Here is a 22,657-nt window from a genome sequence, read left to right as displayed (position 1 = left end):
CTGATTTTCCTCCAATGTACCTTTAAAAAGGAATCTTTTTTTCCCTTGCTTTCTTCACCATTCTGAGCATTCCCAACAATATTCTTAAAGGAACTTGAACAGCTGGGTGGCACAATGGATTGAGCACCACACTTGGAGTCAGAAGGATCTAAATCTGGCTTCAAATGCTTCCTAGCTGTGTGACCCTGGGCAAGTCACTTAAACCTATTTTCTTAGACCTTGACATTCTGTCTTAGAATTGTTACTAAAACAGAAAGTAAGAGTTTTGTTTTTGAGAGTTCTCAGTGAAAATTAAAGGGACATCTCCCTTAAAGGACTTTGACATGTTTTGTATTCACCTTCTATTCCTTACCTTTGCTGCCACATATCTTTTCAAAATCTGAGTTTGGTCAGTAAGTTTTATGTTCATCCATAACTCCTACTTTTCCTCCCTTGGAAATATTGTTCATTTGGGTATCTTCAGAATTTCATTCCTTTGAGTTTTTTGTCCCCCATAGGTTGAATATCCTTCAAGGTTTTAGTTCATGGGAGTATAGCTATCATTTCTCCAAATGTTTTGAAATCTATTCAACCAAAATCTAGGCTACATCTCCCACTACAGTCAATTTCCATCTACTTCTCTATCAGGAATCCCAAGATAGAATGGTCATTCCCCTGCTCCACCAAGATTCCCATCATTTCTACTTCAAATATCAGTTCTTCCTTGTTGGTGAGAATCACATCCAAGAAAACCCCAAAATGGGGTTGTGAAGAGTCAGACACGACTAAAACAAGTGAATACCAACAAAATCCACACTTTATACTCCTGTATAAAGGGATCTGAGATTGTAAGGTTTAATTGGTGGTGGTGGGAGGGTAGGGCACTGCTGCTGTTCAGCTTTTTCAGTTGTGTTAGACTTTTCATGACCTCATTTGGAGTTTTCTTAACAAAGATACTAGAGTGGTTTGCCATTTTCTTCTCCAGATCATTTTATAGATGAGGAAACTGAGGCAACCAGGGTTAAGTGACTTGCCCAAGGTCACACAGTTGGCAAGTGTCTGAGGCGGGATTTGGATTCAGGAAAATGAGTCTTCCTGACTTCGGGCCTGGCACTATATCCATTGTGCCACTTTACTATTAAATGTTTATTAAAGGGGAGGGAGGCCGGGGGGTGAAGGGGAAAGTAAGAACATAAATCATGTAACTATAATAACTTTTCTAAAAAATAAAAATTATTTAAAAAATAAATGTTTATTAAATTGCAATAAATTCCACAGTCTCCAGAACTTTTGCATTGGCAGTCATCTGTGTGATATCATTTCTGTGCCCTTCCTTCTCATCCAAAAAGGCTCCAAACACTGTGTTTCATCACTTTTCTTTTATTCTGCTGAACCTACACTATTAGACATTTATTCCTCCAGAAAGAAAAAAAATCTCCTTTTTTAAAGTTTCCTCATCTGTAAAATGGGGATAGTAATAGCCCCTACCTAAGTGTCTTATTATGAAAATCAAATAACATAACATATGTGGAGAGTTTTGCAAATCTTAAAGCACTAGATAAATGCTAATACCAGTTAGGAATGGAAATGTCCCTAGAAGGATTACCAGTTGAAGTGGGCTTAATATCTCTGAATGAATTAATGTCATTAGATGTTTTCCTCTAAATATCCTGGTAAGAATGAATATTTTTATTTGGGGGTGGAACTCGGGAGAGTAATTGTACTGGGAATGATGCCCAAGTAGAGTAGGCTGCCCAACGGCCAGTGTAGGATTCTGGGTAGGCAGAGAAGGGCACAAAGGCACTTTGGGGATAGAAATGCAGGGGCACCAGAGATGGAAAAGAATATACCAAAAAAGTCCATGAGTGGGTTCAAATGTGGCTTCAGACACTTCCTAGCTGTGTGATCTTGGGTGAGTCATTTAACCTAGATTACCTAACCCTCTTCTGTTGTAGGATTTATACTAAGACAGAAGGTAAGGGTTTGTTTGGTTTTTTTAAGTCAGAAAGGAAGAGACCAACCTCAGTTTTGTCCATAATTGTTTTATCAAGTAAGTAGTCGTGGTAGGAAAGGAGGAGATGAAGATGAAGAATTAATGTTTATATAGTATTATGAAGTTTGAAAATACAGGGACAAAGGGTTTAAAAAATGTTAATGCTATTTTAAGCTTTACTAGCTTAAGATCTTGGGGATGGCTTGTCTTCTTTGTTGGACCAAAGAATGCTACATTTAGAAGGGACTCTCAAGGTTGTCTAGTCCAGCCCCTTCGATCTTTGAGGTGAAGAGAAGGAACTTGCCCAGAGTCACACAGCAAATTAGCAGCAGAGATGATGCTAGAATCCAGGTCCCCCAACTCCTGAGTCCAGGGTACTTTCCCTTGTCTTTAACTCTGCAGATTTCTGTGTCTTACCTTTCTGCTAGGAGAAGGCTCCTCCCTGGACCAAACTGAAGAGAGAGATGCAGAAGATCTGGCTAGCCTGGAGCCCACAAATGAAAAACTCCTTCCATCAGTGTGATAGATGCAGCCCCTGCCATTATCATGTCTACCTAGTGACCGTTATAATGACTGACTGCTGAACCACTGGGCAGGTAGGTCAGGCAACAGGAGGTACTATGATGCTGCCACTCAATTGCTTGCTCTGAAATGGATGTTCTGAGACAGCTGGTCCCCTAAGGATCATAACTGACATCTACATAGCACTTGGAAGTTTGCAAATAGCCTTGTTATACACATTCCCTCCCTTATGCCTCCCAACAGTTCTGCAAGGTAAGTCATATGGATATTATTATTCCCATTTTATAGATAGAGAAACTGAGGCTCAGAGATTGTTATTGGCTTAGAGTTACATGACTAATAAGAGCCAGATTCAGATATTTCTGACTCCAAATTCAACACTCTAAATTAACTCTGTAAAATAAAGAGATTAAATTCAATGACCTCTAAGAGTTCTCCAGCTCTAAATCTTTGTTCCTGAGTTTACAACCACTTGGTTACTTCCTAGATGGGATTTCAGGGGCAGCAGGAAGCCCCTCCCTCCTTCCCCTAATACACCTTTCATGCCTGAAATTCTACCATTACTAGATCATTTCTTTGGAAGAAACACTGATTGCCCTCTTCTTCTGAGCCTCTTAAAATTCAAGTACTCCTGGGAAAAGTTAAATATTAAATCTCACACTAACATGAATGAGTTTTTTGGGTTATTTTACTCTCTAAGTGGCAGGAGAGACCAACTTGATAGGACTGGGTACCCATGAGAAAGGGAACTCCAACTGGATAGCAAGTTCCTTGAGGGAAGGAGAATGTTTTTTCTTTTTGGATCCACCTCATTGGATACCTTGCTTATGACACAGCAGACCCTCAGTAGGTATGTGTATTCCCCTCATTACCTGACTAAGGACAATGGACCCTAAATAGGTCCATTATTAATGAATGAAGGAGAACAGAAAGGGTTACAGGGAGAAAGAAACCACAAATTTGGCCTCCTTCATGTTTGTGCTGAGGGCTAATCCTGTTGAAACTTGAAAAAATCCAGTTTAATTATGAAAATTAAATTGCTCTAAAAAAAATACAGAGAATTCTGGCTGTTTTAAAACCCCATTCTCCTTTGTGGCCCAAGAGAGGTTTCTAATAGGTCTTATTGCCCTTCCATTTAATGCTGACTATCTTTGGCTGTTTCCTTTTTACACAAAAGCAAATTCAGAGTACCCTGAAGACATAGAAACTGTCGTATTGGGTCAGTATAATTCAACATATCTTTTTAAAGCACCTACTATGTGCAAGGCACTATACTAGATCTAGAGGGTAGATCATACAGTGATATCTAACATTTATTTTTTTTTTGTTCAGTCCTTCAGTCATGTCCAACTCTTTGTGATCCCATGAATTTGTCCAAGTGACTTTCTTGGCAAAGATCTTGAAGAGGCTTGCCATTTCCTTCTTGTGTCCCCATTTTACAGATGAAGAAACTGAGGCAAACAAGGTTAAGTCATTTGCCCACGGTCACATAATGAGCAAGTATCTGAGGCCAGATTTGAACTCAATTTTTTCTAGTTTTATCCACTGTCAGCTAGCTACCCCAACACTTAGTACCTAATAATAATTATAAACCCAAATGGGAATAAAAAGACAATAGGGCATACTCAATATAGCATGGGCAAGTGGGAAACAGCAATGAATTTAAAATCAAAAGATCTGGCTCTGACTCACAGTTCTGCTGTCAGAATGACCTTGACTAAGCCACAACCTCTCTGGGGCTCAATTTATTCCTCAGTAAAATGGGCAAGGATTGGATAAAGTGATCCCCAAATTCCTTAGAGATGTGCTCCCTGCTTTCTGCACATATCCTTAGGCTAACCTTTTGTAATATCTTTTCCTATTTCAAGGTCATATATTTTGTCCATTTTAACCTGATTTTGTCTAGATAAACTTGCCTGGGGGCAGCTGTGAGCCTGTGAGTGCTTATTAGTCTTGGACTCCCTAGAAGGCTAAGGGGGAGTGAGCAAAAAGCAATATTTCTAGAGCAAATGACAAATCATCAGATATAACAACTGTGTTCCACAAAAGTGGCCTCCAAATTCCCTTCCTTCCACAAACCATTTCCATGCCCCCAAACAAAGCATAAAGGTGTTACTTTGTCCTCATCAGCAAAGTGATGGTTATCAGCAGACACTCAAAAGAGAGTTGGCCCATCACAAGTTGAAAGGGAAATAATCCTCAACACCTTCCCCCTTCCCTTTCCAATAATTACTTCCATTCCCACAATGCCTTGCTAACTACATTACTTATGCAGTAAATTACTACAATTATAAATTAGTATATTTCAAAATTCTGGCTGATAACAATAGACTATAAGGTCTTTCAATAGAATAGAAGCTTCTAGAGGTCATAGATTTCATTTTCTTTTTCTATCCCCACTGCTCTTAAATAAATTCTTGTCAAAGTGGATTGGATAAAGAGCTCAAGGCATTACTTTTCCCAAGAATATCTGAATTTTCCTTAAAAGTTTTTAAGATCTGGGGGAAGCTAAGTGGCTCAGTGGATTGAAAGCCAGGCCTAGAGACCCTAGGTCCTAGGTTCAAATCTGCCCTCAGACACTTCCTGGTTATGTGACCCTGGGCAAGCCACTTAACCCCCATTGCCTAGCCCTTACTGCTCTTCTGCCTTGGAACCAATACACAGTATTGCTTCTAAGACGGAAGGTAAAGTTTAAAAAGAAAAGTCTTCAAGATCCAAATTAATAAACCACTAATGGAAGGATTTCAAGTAAATTGAGGGAGAATAAAAGACCACAGGGGAAATACTTAAGGTGCCCTTTAATCACATGGAAAATCTAGCTTTTATCTAATCATAGAAATTTTCTCTAGTCTCACTGGCATATGCTGGGTTCATAAACTGCTACAATTCATTTTAATTTAAAAGTAACAACTACTTAAGAGAGGTTTATCTTTCTGTCCCTTCCAGTTGATTAGAAAATAGGGAGACACCCTAGTTTTCTAAGCAACACCAGAAAAATGGAAGTTTTTCAATGTTCATCAGAACATAATTGGTTTTTAATGTGGGTCCTCTGCCACCTGAAATGTCTTTGCCAACACTCTCTGAAATTCTGGTTTCTTCTTCTGTGACAATGGGAAGTAACCCTGAAATTGTGTGTGTGTGTGTGTGTGTGTGTGTGTGTGTGTTTACAATAAGTTCTCTAAAAATGACTCCTACATTTTTCTAAGCATCGAGCCTGATGTCAACACTCATTTCTTCAGAGTTCCAGATGTTTCCTTTATGTGTTTTGTCAGTGGTATAGAAGGAAGAACACTGGATTTGGCTCAGAAGCTCTAGGTTTGAAACTTACCTCACCTACTTTTTTCCTTTTTTTATTTATTATTGTTCTCTTTCTCTTGCTTGGTCTTAAATTCTTCCCTTCTCCATATATCTAACAGGTATACTATTCCAATGTCACCTAATTTACTTATACTATCACTCATGTTTAAGTCATATACCTATCTTGGTATAGGGCAGTGATTCCCAAAGTGGGTGCCACCGCCCCCTAGTGGGTGCTGCAGTGATCCAGGGAAGTGGTGATGGCCACAGATGCATTTATCTTTCCTATTAATTGCTATTAAAATTTTTTAAGAATTAATTTCCGGGGGCATTAAGTAATATTTTTTCTGGAAAGGGGGCAGTAGACCAAAAACATTTGGGAACCACTGGTATAGGGTAACCTCTACTACTTATTAACCACTTACGTGAACTTGGGCAAATTATGTCCATGAGTCACAATTTCCTTATCTGGGAGTGGAGGGAGGAAAACTGGACCAGATAACTTTGAAAATCCCTTCCAACTCTGAATCCAATGGTTCTGTAATCCTAGACTCTAGGTGGGTGTACCACCATGACTGCAAGTACTCCTCAGAAATCTCTCCATCAGGACAATATTGAAGTGTCTATAAAAAACCATAGGGGTTCCCTTGGAACCTATATAGCCTTTGAATGGTAAAGCCAGCAGCCATGTTCCCTAATGACCAGAATGTTCTTTCACTGAAAAATAGATTTGGATGGGGCAAAGAAAAAACTTAGTGGTCATTGAGTCCATATCTCTCATTTTACAAATGAGGAAACTGAGGCCAAGAAAGTTTTAGTAGCATGGCTAATAAGTGTATGAGATAAGGTCTTCCGGTCTGCAAGTCAGGTATCCTCTTTACTACACCAAGCTGATTTTGTGCTTCTCCATCTACCTTTGGGCCAGAACACTCCATGGAACTGTAGTTGGGCCAGTGAGGCCAGACTGTGATTGACTAAGAAGTGATGGCAGGAGATGAAGGAGACTGAGAGGAGGATGGCTACTCATGAAGACTAAAAGCCAACACTCATCCCTCCTCACTGTGAATGAAAAATGGGTGTATAGGTTAGAGTAATGGATACAAACAAGCTGTGGAAAGAACACTGGGTTACAAAACCAATTTCATGACAACTCCATATCTCCCTGATATGTTGTATATCTGAGAGATCAGCAATCCAAAGGGAGTAGAAATAGTCACCCAAATCCCAGAACATTAGCAGAAATTCACAGGGAAAAAAGAAAATCTTTATTTTTCAACCATCCTACGCAGCAGCTGTCAGCAACCAAGCAGGCTCTTTCCAGTTTAAGTGATTTCCAATCAATCCACAGAACTTTGAGGTCAAAACAAAATCAATCTAAGAAAGCAAAAAGGCAGCAGGAGTCATGGAAGGAGCACTGGTCCAGGAGATTTAGAAAGATTTGGGTTCTAAAGTTGACTCTGCCATTTATTCCCTGGGTAATCTTGGCCAGGACACTGCTCTGTCATAAAAACTAATATGTATATATCCCTTTAAGGTTCATAAAACCCTTTACATGCATTTGGTCCTCCCAACTATCTTGGAATATAGGTGATATTATTATCCCCATTTTATAAGTGAGGAGATTAAGGTGATGAGAAGGTTCAATTTGCCCAAGGCCAAACAACTAATAAGTGCCCGAGGCTGGATTTGAAACCTCCCCCTTCCCAGTGTTTAATTCACTAGGCTACTAGGTCAAATGATCTCTCAGACCTCTAGTTCTTATGTGAAGATTAAATTAAATAATTCAATCAATCAAGAAGCATTTCTTAGTACTTTCCATATTGCAGGCAGTGATAAGCACTGAGCATTCAGAGAAAAACAAAAACATGGTATGGTCTCTGCAATATTGCATCCTTGGTAGAATTGTGAATTTATCCAACCATTCTAGAAAGCAACTTGGAACTATACCCAAAGGGCTATAAAACCATGCATGCATACCCTTTGATCCAATAACACCAGTACTATATAGACTATCTCCATATCTCATAGAGATTTTTAAAAAAAGGATCTACTTATACAAAAATATTTATAGCAGCTCTCTACATAGTAGGAAAGAATTGGAAATTGAAGAGATGTCCATCAATTGGGGAATGGCCAAATAAATTGTGATATATGATGGTGATGGAATACTATTGAGCTGTAAGAAATGATGGAACAGAATGATTTCAGAAAAAGCTGGAAAGACCTACAAGAACTGATGCAGAATGAAATAAGCAGAACCCAGAAGAACATTGTACACAGTTACAGCAATATTGTATGATCGGCAACTGTGAAAGACTTAGTTACTCTTTAGCAATGCAATAAGTCAGGACAAATCTGAAGAACTTATGACAAAGAATGCTATCCAACTCCAGAAAAAGAACTGTTGGAATTGGAATGCAGATCAAAGAATACAATTCTTCACTTTAGTTTATTTGTGCTTTTATTTGAGAGTTTAGGTTTTATATGAGTATTCCCTTACAACAATGAACAATATAGAAGTATGTTTTGCATGATAATACATGTTTAACCAGATCAAATTGCTTACCATCTCCAAGAGAGGGGAGGGAAGGGAGAGAGAGAGACAATTTAGATCTTACAACTTCAGAAAACATATATGGGAAATTATTACATGTAATTGGGAAAGTAAAACATCATTTTTTAAAATGCATACCCTTTAATCCAGAAATACCACTCTAGGTCTGTATGCCAAAGAGATTTTTTTTAAAGAAAAGGACTTTTATGTTCAAAAATATTTGTAGCAGCTCTTTTTGTGGGGGCAAAGAATTAGAAACTGAGAGGATGTCCATCAATTGGGAAATGATTGAACAAGTTGTGATATATAGTTGTGATGTAATATTATTGTGTTATTAGAAATGGCAAGCAGCATTCTCTCAGAAAAACCTGGAAAGACATATAAACTGATGCAAAGCAAAGTGAACAGAACCAGGAGAACATTGTACAAGACAATTCCAAAAGACTTATGATGAAAAATGCTATCCACCACTAGAAAAAGAACTGATGGACTTTGAATGCAGATTTAAGCATGCTTTTTCAAAACCCTTACCTTCCATCTTAGAATCAAAACTAAGTATTGTCTCCAATGCAGAAAAGTGGTAAGCTTAAGTGACTTGACCAGGGTCACACAGCCAGGCAGTATCTGAGGTCAAATTTGATCCCAGGACCACCCATTTCCAGGTCTGGCTCACTATCCACTGAGATGCTACTAAAGCATACCTTAAAAAAAACGTTTTTCTTTATTTTTTTTTGTTTTTATTAGGGGTTGTCTGTATTTTGTTTTAAAACATGGTAAATACAGAAATGTTTTTTGCATGACTACATGTATAACCAATATTGAATGTGAATAACTAGCTATGTGCCAGATATAATGGTATCTGAGGGTAATCTGAATAGAGGAGGCTTTAGCAGCTGGAGGAACCAGGAAATACACATGGAAACACAACTTGGAGTTGAGAATGGTAAGTATGTGAGGAATAGAAGGTTTGGGTAGAAGGGCGTTCATGGATTTGGTCATGAGGATATGTCCCATGCTGACATCTTCTAAAAGATTTCCAATTTTTAAACAGAAAAATTAGATGTGGGTAAATGTTACAAATGAAAAATACCTTTTTGCATTTCCATACACATTTTATTAGGGTGCAGGGTAAGTGAAGGAAAAAGCCGGATTTGGGGGCAGAGGTCCTGGATTTTAATCTCAGTCCTGCTACTAACTACTCAAATGACCTTGAGGAAGTCATTTCTCCTCTGTGAATCTCAGTTTCATAATGTGGAAAATAAGAGGAATGGACTAAATGATCTTTAAAGCCTCTTCCAATTCTGAATCTGAGACCCTAGGATGCCAAAAAAAGATGAAACCAGGGAAATGCTGAGAAATTTTTTGCTCCCACTTTTCTCCACCAGCTGATGTTTATGAGACTGGCAAACTCCTGCCGATTGAAAAGGCCTGTGCTAATGGTGCCATGAAATGCCATCTCAGCAATTCCGGAGGCTTCATGCATTGGCAGGGCCAGGGATACATTCATCTTTTCTTCCAATTCCTACCCTTGAAAACACTGGCTTTGTCAGTTAGTTTCCAAGCAAACTCATTTATAAATGAATGTCCCCTCCCTACCTGGGAAGCTGTCTGCTTAATTGCAAGAGAACTGGGAATCCTCTGTGACCAAGCTAATTCTTCATCTCTATTCCTTAGAAGTCCAAAGAAGCCAGAAGAGCACTGACAAGGTGAAGACAGAATCTCTACTGTGCTTTTAGGGGCACTGGACAGCTCCCAACCCACAATAGAAAACCCAGCTCTTGTCAGGGAAATTCCATTAGTGTTATATTCCTTGGAGAGTTTTTTATAGCCTTTCAGAGTCTTCTACGCAACATTCCCCTCACCCCATCCAGTGGGGAAGATCTTAAACTATTATCCGATTTCATATTCACAGGGACTATAGAATCGTAGAATGGGAGAATTAGGAGGGCAGTTAAAGGTCATCTAATTCAACTCCAGCCTAAAACTCAATTCTTTCATTAACCTCCATTATAAGTCTTTTAACATAGTAAAATGGGACAAGTCTTATTTGTGGAGTCAGAGGACCAGGATTGAAATTCCATCTCACTATTTATGTGACCTTGGGCAGGTTAAAACCAACCTTGGCCTCAGTTTCCTAATCTGTAAAATGAGGGAATTGGGCAGAATAACCTCTGAGGTTCCTTTTAACTCTAGGTCTGAGATAGCATAACATATTTGATAAGCAGTCATTCAATCTCAGAATGACCCCAAGTTTGGGATTATGATTCCCACTTTACAGATGAGAAAAATGAGACTTGTGGCACTTTAATGAACCAAAAAGCACAGAAGGAATTCAAACCAAGTTCTCTTCTGACCTCTTTTCCTTCCCTGTATGTCTCTCTTTTATAAGAAAAACATTCTGCATATTGTAAAGTTCTATTGTAAACCTAATTATTCTAACATTTTATGAAGCTGTCGTTTCTAAGCACTGAATGGTGTGGCATACGTACTCATTTCTGCCCCAAATCCAACCTGCTCCTGCAGCTAATGCCTATTTAACTGCTGGGAGTGGGGGGAGCAAAAACATTAGCAAGTTCAATTATTGCTCACTCAAAGCCATGGCTGGACCAGGTTGACAAGTACAATGACCAATGGGCAATTTGTGGCCACTGGCTTAACCCGCCTGGATATGGGAAAGAGTATATAAAATAAAGGAAGGAAGAAAAAGGGCAGCAAAAATAAAACATGAGACAGAATGTGGCAGACAAGACAAAAAGGGAAGAAAGCCAAAATGAAATAAGAAGCATCTAAGAGAATTGGGCACAAGGCAAAAAAAGGATGGAAGGAAACCAAACCGTAAACTCCATGAGGGCAGAAGGCATGACTTATTTATCTATATAGCTCTTTCAGGGACTAGCATGGTGTTTTGTCTATAGTTGAGGATGCCTGTGGTGATGGATGAGACTTGTTACCTCCACCATGCTGGCAGGGAAATGAGCCGGAGCTGAACAGAAGAGGAAGCTTTCAGTTGACGTCCTTTAAATTACCCTTTCCAAGACAAAGCCCTGAATGCCCCATTCTAGTTATGTCTCTGAAAGAGAAACTCCCTCATCCCAAAATAATCTTCTCCTTCCATATACCGTATTATGTGAGCTGAGAATGCCTGAAATATTTCAAAAATCATTGACTTTCCCTCCTAAATTATTCATTGAAAATGCAGATGTTCTTTGGAAGGGTAAGATTCTAGGTTACCCACAGAGTAAGACTGAATTTACCTGATCATTCTCCCCCGCCTTTCCAGCAAGGCACAGGTGCCTGGAAGAATAAGAAGGGGTAAAAGGTGGCATATAAAAATCCTAGAATAAATGGAAAGTACCTTTTTTCCAAAGGAGCCTGAGAGTTCCCTATACCATTCTGCACTTGGCTACTTGTACAAAGAATAAAGAGCCTGGAAAGTACAGTCAGGCAGATAAATCCCCATATCAATATTTTTAAATTTTCTTCCATTCTATCTCATTATTAAGATTTGTTCACAACTAAGGTGCTCTGTGAATGCATGTCAGTCCCCATCCACAGAAATATGCCTAAGAACCCCCAAACCCTCATGGGATTCTGTAGGAGAGACAGAGCAAAGAGAACCAGACTAGACTCTAATAAGCCAAGGGAACCCTTCATTAGAGAGAGGGGGAGAAGTTGCCCCAGGGAGGGAAAAAGACCCCATGGTGAATTTCTGTGTCCACAAGGAAGCCTCCTTTGGTGAGTAATAATGCCTAGGCTGGGCCTGCCATTCCAGCCTTCATTCTAGAGCTGCATACAGCTTTTGAGTTTCCAGCTGGATCTGTGTGGGTGGCTAAAACACAGGATGAACAATGCCTCTTGCGCATCATGCAGCATCAAGTTGTCTCGCAGACAAGCCTCCCAGACAAGCACGCACATATGCGCACCAGGAGTATCTGTCTCTAAACACATAGGAACAGGAGGCCCTGCTTCTGTTGGGAAGGGCACTAGTGACGACAATGCTTTGCCTTCACACAAGAGAACTGTTCCTGAAAATCTATGAGGAAGCTCATTTTTTGAAAAAACTAAAGTGTTGGGGGGAAGGGGCAGGATTTCACTCTTTGGGGATCCTTGCTGAGAATCACCTTCTTAAAGGGAATAATCCTTTTGGTAATGCAAAAAAAAATTCATCTACTTGGGGACAGATTTCTTAAAGCATCTCTAAAATACTCTCAGGAAGGAACCTATTTGTGGGAGAATGCAACCTGTGAATGAGTGTTCTGATACTGTTCTGGAAATCCTAAGCCTCACCACTGTCTTCCCCCTACTCCCAAAAGAACCCATATTCAAAAGACATCCGTAGCTTGTATTATAAAATGGGACCACATCAGCAAAGACAAGGTCCCTAAGAGGGAGAGCACTTGAAACACTGACAAATACCCATATCTCCCACTTCTGAATCTTTCTACAGGCTACCCCCCTCCATGTACAAGGAATGGACTTCCTATACATGTCTACTGCTTAGAATGCTTGGTTCCTTCCTCTCAGGGCTCATATCATGTGTCAGTCCCTCCAAGAGATTTTTCCTGATTCCATGGGCGTGGGTGCTCTCCAAAGCCCATCATCCCCCGTGTTACTTTGTATTGCCCTCTCTAATCTTTGCTTCCCCTCTCCCAGTGAGATGGAAACTCCTTGAGAGTAGGGATGCTGTCTTTGCATTCCTAGACTCTAGCACAGTTCCTGGCCCATTTAATAAATGCATTCTGAATTAAATTGAGAGGTAGTGACTCATGATCCATAGCGGATCAAGGAATTAAATCAAAGCGGGTGCTTAACCCGATATGATTCTGGACTTAGGATCTTGACTGATTTAGGCAATATTGTAGGATAATATTATAATCACTGAGTTATCAGGGCCAGCAGTAGGAATAAGCAGAGTAGGCAGCTGCTTGGCACATAATGCATGAAGGGCATAATAAAAGGCACTGTTAAATATAACTCGTGCAGATGCGTAGCTTTTTAAATCAAAAAATTTTGATTCTTCATGGCATGCAGGTATTTATTTTGCAAGAGGTAGTGTGGTTTCCTGGAAAGAATGCTATATTTAGAGCTTATAAACTGCAGTTTATAAGCCCCCATCAATAGGTTTAATTTTTCTCTCGGTCAGAGGACACAATTAGTTCAAAGTAAAGACATTTAATAAAATAGGATAACAAAAAATGTCATGATTGAACATTTCCCATATAAACCTGAGGCATATTTTAGAAACACATGTGACCACATACGTAGAGGAGTAATTCACTCTGCTAACTCTGCATTGCCTACAGATCTCATAGGTAGTACAAGTACTGACCCTCCATTTTATATATTCAATTCAAACCCATAAATATGTATTGAGAACATGATATATACAACACGCAATGACAAAAAAAAAATGGTTCTCTGCCCTCAAGGAGCTGACCTGAAATTCTGCTGGATGAAGAAACTTACCCAGGGACACACAGCTGATAGGTTTAGGTCAGGGCTGTGAACCCAAGTCTACTGACTCTAAGTTCAGGGACTTTTTCCCTAAAAGCCCAACCGCCTCTCTGGGGCCTATATATTAAGCTACATCTTTTTGAGACTGAGAACCAGTAAGGGCCAGGTCTGAACTCAGCCTCTGACACTAGCTGTGGGACATGAACAAGTACTTTAATGTCTCTCTGAGCCCAAGTTTCCTAAAGTATAAAATGGGGATAAGAATATTTGTACTTCTTACTTCACAGAGTTGTTGAGTGCCTAAAACAAGATAATGTGTATTATCACTTTGGCAAACCTTAAAAGTGCTGTGTATTTAAATGTCAGTTAATAGTAATATCTTAAATAAATAATCCAACATCTATGGCACTTTACTTTAAATATATTATCTCCTTTGGATTTTTGCCACCATGCTGTAAGATCAATAGTATTATTATTTTTCCCATTCTTCTATATGAAGAATATACAGTATGATGAACTAAGTTGGCTCAAAGGGTTTAAATGACTTCCATAACAAATGAGTGGCAGAGCCAGAACTGGAACCCAAGCCTTCTGGCCTTAAATAAAGGACTCTGCCCATCTCCTCCCAAACAAGTCTTTTACTCCTGTGTCTGCCACAGTCAAAAGAACAAGTATGTGATTGTCAGCTATGTGCTTAAAAAAGAAGGGTGTTAACATCACACCACATCTCCACTCCAACATTTTAACTGGGTTTCTTCAAAGTGTTACCATTACCTCACCACAGGTCATTCCAAAACAAAATGGCAGATGGAAGCCTGCTGGGCAATATTCACTCACCTCCAAAACTTTTTTTTTAATTGACATCATTAGACACTGTCCTGGCCGACTTCCTTTGGGAGACTATTCTAACCTAGGCAGCCAGGTTCACACAAATTGCTTATAGAAATTCACTGCCTAGCTACATTCAGATTTATATCCTTCAATCCCTCCCCTTGGCAATATTTCTCTTTCCAGTAGTCAACTGGGGACCACTCAAAGACCTGGAACATTATAGAGTGGAATTTGCCAAAAGCCCCAACCAGGACAAAGCAATTCAGCAAGGCTTTGAAATGGCACTTCCAATGTAGCATAGAAACTTTATGCCTTCTCCTATAATGCCCATGACTTGGCTTATCCCCAAATCAAAATCAACATGCCATGGAGAGTAAAATTTTCTAGCATTAGAAACATTGCATGTCCATTTATAAAAATTATTTCAAGAGATTCCCTCAGTTCTCACCACCCCCCAAGTATTATACTATGAGCAGCAGCCAATCTTGCCTATCCTTAGTTTCAGTTCTGTCAAAGGTTCATCTCCCATTTCAACAAATGGTTGTTGACACTGCCTACCAAAAACCTAGGCTGCAAAATGTCCAGAATTGAGATGAGAGTTCTGATGGCCTCTGCCCTGCTCAGGAACTGGGGATGTTTACCTTGGAGAAGAAAAGGCTTCGGAATGAACATGAGAACACTCTAAATTTTCTAAAGACTGTCACGTGGAATAAGGGTAAGAGAGGCAAACAATCTAGATGTAAAGATATGCTTCCTAATGCTTCAAACCATTCAAAGACAGAATTGACACCTTTGGGAGTCACTGGGTTCTCTGTCACTGGAGGTCTTCAGAGGCTGGACGATCACTTATGAAACTTGGCAGGGACTTGGAGGTCTCTAGAATCCCTTAGATTCTGTAAGCCAGATTTACTTCTCTGGTTCTTCCATCCATTGCTTCTAGTTTTTCTTTGGAAAGTGAAACAGAAAAAATCCATTCTCTGCCCCATGGTAACCCCTCCAAACACTGGAAGGTAGCTTTTAGGTTGCCCTCTTTTCCACACTAAATAAATGTCACCAGTTTCTGCAACCAATCTTTGGATGGTATGGTTACTAGCCCTTTCACCATCCCCATTGTCAGATACCTCCTAGCTGTGTGACCCTGAGCAAGTTACTTAACCTCAGCTACCCAGCCCTTACCTCTCATCTGCCTTGGAGTCAATACTTAGTAGAGTAAGGGTGTTTTTTTAATAGCTAATAGGCAACAGACATTTATTAAGCACCTGTTATGTGCCAGACACTGTGGATACAAAGATTAGAAAAGACAGTTCCTGCCCTCAAGGAGTTCACAATCTAATGAGGGAATACAACGCTTTAAAAAAAAGCTGAAAAATGAGGGGAGGATATTAGGGAACAAGGTTGAAGTGATGGGCATATTGTGTCCCAGAAGCCAGGTGGAAGAATAGAAAGTCCCAAGGGCAAAAAGGAAGACCTACCAGAGACAGTGATGAATATTAAAGTGGCTGCCCTGGGCCAACTCCTTAAATCTAAAAGGGATTTTCAAATGATCACCTTCCATTCTCTCAATAGAAGGAGAGAAGGACCTCAGGGGCAAAGGGTACTAAGGTATGAGTTGATTCCATCTTACAGGAAGATGAGTATGATCTTGGGCTACAGCGGCTGTGTAAGAACAGCCTTGCAAATAAGCAATGTAATATATTCTAAAGTATCCAAAGTAATTTGTCAGGGGCAGCTGGGTAGCTCAGTGGATTGAGAGTCAGGCCTAGAGACAGGAGGTCCTAGGTTCAAATCTGGCCTCAGGCACTTCCCATCTGTGTGACCCTGGGCAAGTCACTTGACCCCCATTGCCCACCCTTACCACTCTTCCATCTAGGAGCCAATACACAGAAGTTAAGGGTTAAAAAAAAGTAATTTGTCACCTAGTATCTACCTTTCCCTCAAAAAAAAATCTTTACTTTCCTTATCAAATGAGGGTGGGCCCAATATTGTCCTGGAGAAACAATCCATGATCTAATAGTTCTTTCTAGTTCTAGTACTTAATGAGAAGAAGGATGCTATAAAATTAATGAGTGGAGGTTATAGCCCACTTTTGATCATGTCAATCAAAATAAGATACTACTCATGAAATCAAATAATAGGGAGCACCAAAACCTCACAATAGTCAATAGTTTAATTGGGAGGGTGGAATAAAGGGTTGTTACAATCCAACTGATAATTGGTACCTATGCTCACAGAGTTTCTGCCATCTATTTTAATTAAATTTTTTACACATTGAAAGGGCATCTATAATGTGCCAGGCATAGTCCTAGGCAATTCAGTCCAGTCCTCAAGACCAATCCAAACCTATTTCTGGAGCGAAGCATAAGCAGCCAGAAAACTGAATACTATATTCTATAAATGTTAGCTATCATCATCATCATAAGCTACTATGTATAAGCCCTCAAGAAGCTTACTATCTACTTTATTTTTTACAAAAACTCTTATCTTCTTTCTTAGAATCAATACTGTGTATTGGTTCTAAGGTAAAAGACCAGTAAGGGTTAGGCAATGGAGGTAAAGTGGCTTGCCCAGGATCAAATAGCTAGGAAGTATCTGAGGCCAGATTTGAACCCAGGACCTCCTGTCTCCAGGTATGGTTCTCTATCCATCTGTCCCTATCTTGTTGATAACATTTATATAGTGCTTTAAGGTTCATGTGGTTCATTTGAGCTTTGAAGTAATCTTTTGTTTTAAAATCCTCACCTTCCATCTTAGAATCAATATTAAGCATCAATTCAAAGCAGAAGAGCAGTAGCAATAAGGGCTAGACAATTGGGGTTGAGTGATTTGCCCAGGGTCACACAGCTATGAAGTGTCTGAGGCTAGATTTGAACCCAGGACTTTCTATCTCCAGAGCTGGCTTTCTATGTATAGAGCCACCTACTGCCCCTCAAGATAGCCTTTTGAAGTAGGTACTATAGATATTATTATCTCTACCTTATAAATGAGAAAACCAAATAAATTGGTATGTAAGTGATTTGTCCAAAATTATAGAGCTATTAAGTATCTGAAGCTGAATTTGAACTCAGGTTTTCCTGACCTCAGTCTAAACATTATATACTTCAATACTTAGTTACCCCAATGCATTCCTATAATGTTGATCCTTTGGTAACCAGCATCTGGCTAATCAAGATTAAGCTCTATTGTAGTGGTTTTCAATTCTGTTATTTGGAAGGGTCAGGAAAAGATTGATCCCTTACACACACACACATACACACACACACACACACACACACACACACACACACACACACACACACACAGTGCCTAGACTATACATGGCACATCATGGATGCTCTTTCAAGGCACCAGAAATTTAATTAAATTAGACAGAAGAAGCTCTGTGAGCACAGGTACCTATTATTAGTTGGGCTATAACAATCCTTTACTCTACTCTCCTAATGCCACCACTTCCCAAATTGGTTCTTTTTCTTTATACACAAATATTAAAACAGAGATAAATGTTTCCTCAAGCTTGGAAAAATGAAACTCAAAAAACCAGGTGTGTATTAAAATAATTTTATGGAACTTTTGATATCCTTACTATCATATCAATTGCAATTTTTAAAAGGAATTTTGAAAGCCTATAATAATTTATAGATTTAGAGTTTGAGAGGAGTAGAGGTAATATAGTCCAACAACCTAATTTTGTATTTGAAGGAGCTGAGGTCCAGAGAGTTGTGAGATATATATATATAGTCACACAGCTACTGTCAGAACATAGGATTTGAACACAATTCTTCAGATTCCACAGCCAATATTCTTTCCCTACCCCTTTACATTCTGTCTTAAAATTGATACTATCAGTTCCATGAAAGAAGAGCAATAAAGGCTAGGTAATCGGTGTTAAGTGACTTGTCCAAGATCATAAAGCTAGGAAGTGTCTAAGGTCACATTTGAATCCAGGACCTCCCATCTCCAGGCTTGTCTATCCACTGAACTACCTAGATACCCCCAATTTTCTTTCTACTATACAATGCTATCTCTGTCTCAATATAGTTTTTAAATACAATGATCTTTTTATTTTTTTAATAAAGTTATACAAAACATATGTCCACATTAGCCATGTTGTGAAAAAGCAATAAAATATAAAATACAATGTTCTCTTAAAAAAAATAACCCAAGACCTTCTCCATTTCCACCTCCCTCTACTCAAGAGTATTCTGGAACCATTTTGAACTGGCTAGCTGTAGCTGATTGTTAAATTTTCTGTGTGAATATGTACACCTAAGAGATCAACAAATCCTACAAATCAGGGCTTGATTTATTGTTTTGTGGACTGACTTTAGACTTGATAAAGTGAAAGAGAAGAATGTCAATAATGCAAATTAAACTAATTATATTCTGCATACATTTTTTTCAGAGACCCAATTGCTAAAGATTTACCAGCACAAATCTTTGCCTCCATCATCTACACATACATATTGGTCATTGGTAAGATGCCCAGATCCCTTTTCCTCTACAACTAACTAACAACAAAATATAATAGATCTAAATTCAAAAGGCCATGCATCATCTTAGCTGTTTTGAAAGCCTGCCTGACTTAAGACCTTCTTAAAATCACAGCTTTCAAAAACTAACATGTTAAACCCCTTCTGCTTCCTTCTGTCTGCCATACAGTTGAGAACAGAACACCACAGTTGTGCTGGGGTGGGTGCCGCATGCCTGCTTCTTATCTGCAACATTCACATGAGGCATAAATGACACCTGTTAGCCCAACACCTTGACAGAAACTTAAATTTAAGTAGCAGCAGATTCCACCACACACATACAATCATCATTTAGCACCTTGAGCACCTTTTAATTAAGTCCCTACACTTGCCCTGAGTAGGCACCTGAAACGCATCACATCTGCATCTAATTTCACACAGAATATTTCACTATAGCCACTTATCAATAATGACCAGGGTGTTAAATGAGCCTGAACACATTTCTAATGAATGTCAACCTTGGAATTCTGGGAAATTCTGCCAAAGATGTTAGTCTCCAGGCTTGATAAATCTTAGTCAGTGAGTCAATTACATTTATTAAATATGTGCCTATGATGTGCTAGGCACTGTGCTAAATGGTATATTAATATATCAATGTAACTTCAGAAAAAATCAAACAGTTGGTATTCAACACACGATGTCCTCTGCAGCTTCAGTTTGCATAAGCGTCTGGGGCTATGGTGAGGTAACATAAGAGGCATCGAGCCAAATTGTCTAGTCCAATGCCCAGCAGTCTTTCTATAAGATCAACAATCCTAAGTGAGATGACTATAAAACCCTGAAGACTAAAGTATCACAAATTAAAATCTAGTCCTGCAGGAAGACCACAGCATACATACCAATCAGTAGAGGTATAATAAAATATTTGTACCTAAAGGCTATTTATATATATATATATACATACATACATACATACATACATACATACATACATACATACAGTAAGGATGTGAACCAGGAAGGAGGAGGGTCTGGTTCCCTACAATGAAAAATCCAAGTGTGAGAGTCATTGACATTCTTGCTCTCCTTATTCCAACCCTATTTTTTTTAGATAAAGATCAACATTCACCTCCTTCATGAATCCTTTACTGACCAAGCCAAACCACATTTCCCTATCTGGAATTCCTGTAGTACTTCTTGTCTAACCATTCTTTTGGATACTTATAGATTGCCTTATATTTTCATTTGGTTGTTTCATGCAGATGACATGTCCCTAGCAAGATTTAAGGTCCTTGAAGACAGGGGCCATGTTTTCTCTTAGCGCTACATCAAAGTGTTGGAAACAGTAGGTGCTCAATAGACTTGTTGAAATGAATGGAACTACCAATGAATGACACCATAATTGTCTTTAAATGTCTTCCCTACTCTATTCTTAATTTGCCTATATACCTTTCACTTCACCTTGCACCAGATGGCCCTTTCCTGAGAATGGCCCCTCAGGGCCCTTGTGCCATCATGGTGGGAGTAGAAAAAAATATTAAAAGACTGACAGATAAGCTCACAGTTATACAGACAGCTCCCCACAAGGGCCACATTGAGTAATAGGCATTCTTGCATTCTCCATATCTCATTTCACCAACACCAACATCAATCATACTTACAGAATCTCTGTCTTAAAAAGAAGAACACAGAGAGGGACGAGCAAAAATAAATAAATGAATGAATGAACTAAAAAACACATAAAGAAGGTGGCAAAGGATGATATGAATACAGGAAATCCTACACAAGAATAACAGTTCTGGAAATCTCCTTCTGTCAATGGCAGAGGCACCAAGGGACAAGTTGTGGGAAAGCTTAATCATTCTCTCTGTGGTCAGCCTTAGGATATTAAGGATGTGCTCCAAACATGCCAGCCCTTTCTGAAGATAACCAGTCGGAGATCTCTTACTGATCAATTTTATCTTAATCTTTCTTGAACCTGTCTTTTACACAGTCACAAACCCAGTTAAAACATTCCCCCAAGTTAATGACCTGCTGTGTAAAGTAGAACTTCCTATTATTTTTTAATATTTCCTTAGTTTAAGCTTCTAGGGTCCTCCCTCATGATCTGGAATTTGACGAACAAATCTCCAGCTCATCACATTTCCTAGTTTTAGACCCATGTCAAATTCCCTCTCAGCTAGCTGTCAACCTTTCCAGGATCAAGCATATACCTTCCCCCTCCACTCCCGCTCCTTTTCAATCCACAACAAACCAAGTCCACCCAGTCTCCCATTCACGAAACATGCCCAGTTGGCGAGGGGGAGGGGAGTGGAGAGATGGTGGAAATGGAGGCAGATGAGGGGACGATGAATGATTAGTCCAAGTGGCCTCGGTGTTAAAAGTGAGGACAAGGAGCCTTGAAGTCAGCACCAGGGATAGCGGCTAGGCAGCCGGGCGGGGCTGGGGCAAGGGAGGGCCAGCCCAGTGGCCCAGTAGTAGGAGTACGGGCCCACCTACCAGTCAGTGTGTGGTTCATCGATGACCAGGAGCAATTTGGACTTTCTGGAGACGGCCGGGGTGCTGGAGGGGGCATCCACCAGCCCAGCCGAGGCGGCGGTCTGCTTCACGGCGTTGGACAGGGAGCTGAAGAAGCTGCTGCTCATGGACTGCACCGGAGCTGTCGGCTGCGCCTGCGGCGGGGCCGGCTGGGGTGCAGGCTGATGGGACTGCCCCTGCGCCTGGGGCGGCGGCGGCCTTCGTTCGGGGGCCGGGGAGCCAGCTGCCGGCGGCCCAGCGGGGCCCGCGGCCGACCCTGGGGGCGGCGGTGGGGGTTGCTGTGGCTCGGGCCGCTGCAGGTCGGTCATGTAGCCATTGGGCAGGTTGGCGATGAAGCTGCTGTCAGAGAGGCGGCGCCGCAAGAAGTTCATCATTTGGTCGGAGGAGCGGGCAAGCCGAGCCCAGCCGAGATAGACGGACGCAGACTAGGAGATGGAGATGGAGCCCGGGGCAGCTGCCGGAGCGCCGGAGGCAGGCAGGAAAGCAGGGCGCGCAGGTTGGCCTCTAGCCCCGCAGAGAAAGGGGGCAGCGGCCCGCGTTCAGCACCCAGAGGGCGACGCTGCCGGGCAGCGCTGGGCTCTGCCTAGGAGAGGCGCTCTGGCTGCTGCTGCTGCTGCTGAGGCTGTGACTGAAGCTGCTGCTGCTCCGAAGCCCGCCCGCCAGCCCGCGGCTTCCCCAGCTAGCCAGCTGACAGGATTGCTGCCACCGACTGGAGCTGTCAATGTGCATCCAGAATGGAGGGCGGGAACTTCGGCAGGTTGCAGACTCCTCCCCTTCCCGCCCCGCCTCAAGCACCGCCCAGCCCCGCACCAGCCGCAGAGCGCATCCCAGAGCGCCCCTCTGCAGCTTAGCGGTCCGGCGTGTCTCGCCTCCCACCCCAGCCCAGCCGCGTCGTGCTCCAGACCAGTCAGCCCAGAACCAGTTAGGGTCTAGGGGAGACAGAGTCCTGCCTGGAGCTGAAGGGCAGAGCTCCCCGACCGCTCCTCCTACCCTACAGTCCAACCCCCATTCCCTGCATGAGCC

At 40.8% G+C, this 22,657-nt stretch overlaps 1 protein-coding gene across 1 annotated transcript in view; it reads right to left on the bottom strand.

The window, feature by feature from the left end:
* The window catches only part of SYN2 (synapsin II), a 262,231-nt gene extending 240,223 nt beyond the window's left edge, over nt 1-22,008 (bottom strand). The window contains exon 1 of the mRNA XM_044666461.1: nt 21,596-22,008. Coding sequence (XP_044522396.1) covers nt 21,596-22,008 — 413 coding nt within the window. The remainder of the gene's footprint in view (nt 1-21,595) is intronic.
* Nucleotides 22,009-22,657: the final 649 nt, after the last annotated feature.

This window comes from Gracilinanus agilis, chromosome 1, assembly GCF_016433145.1.
Source record: "Gracilinanus agilis isolate LMUSP501 chromosome 1, AgileGrace, whole genome shotgun sequence".
NCBI lineage: Eukaryota > Metazoa > Chordata > Mammalia > Didelphimorphia > Didelphidae > Gracilinanus > Gracilinanus agilis.
Note: the sequence above shows the minus strand (reverse complement) of the source record. Positions and strands in the feature narration are given on the sequence as shown.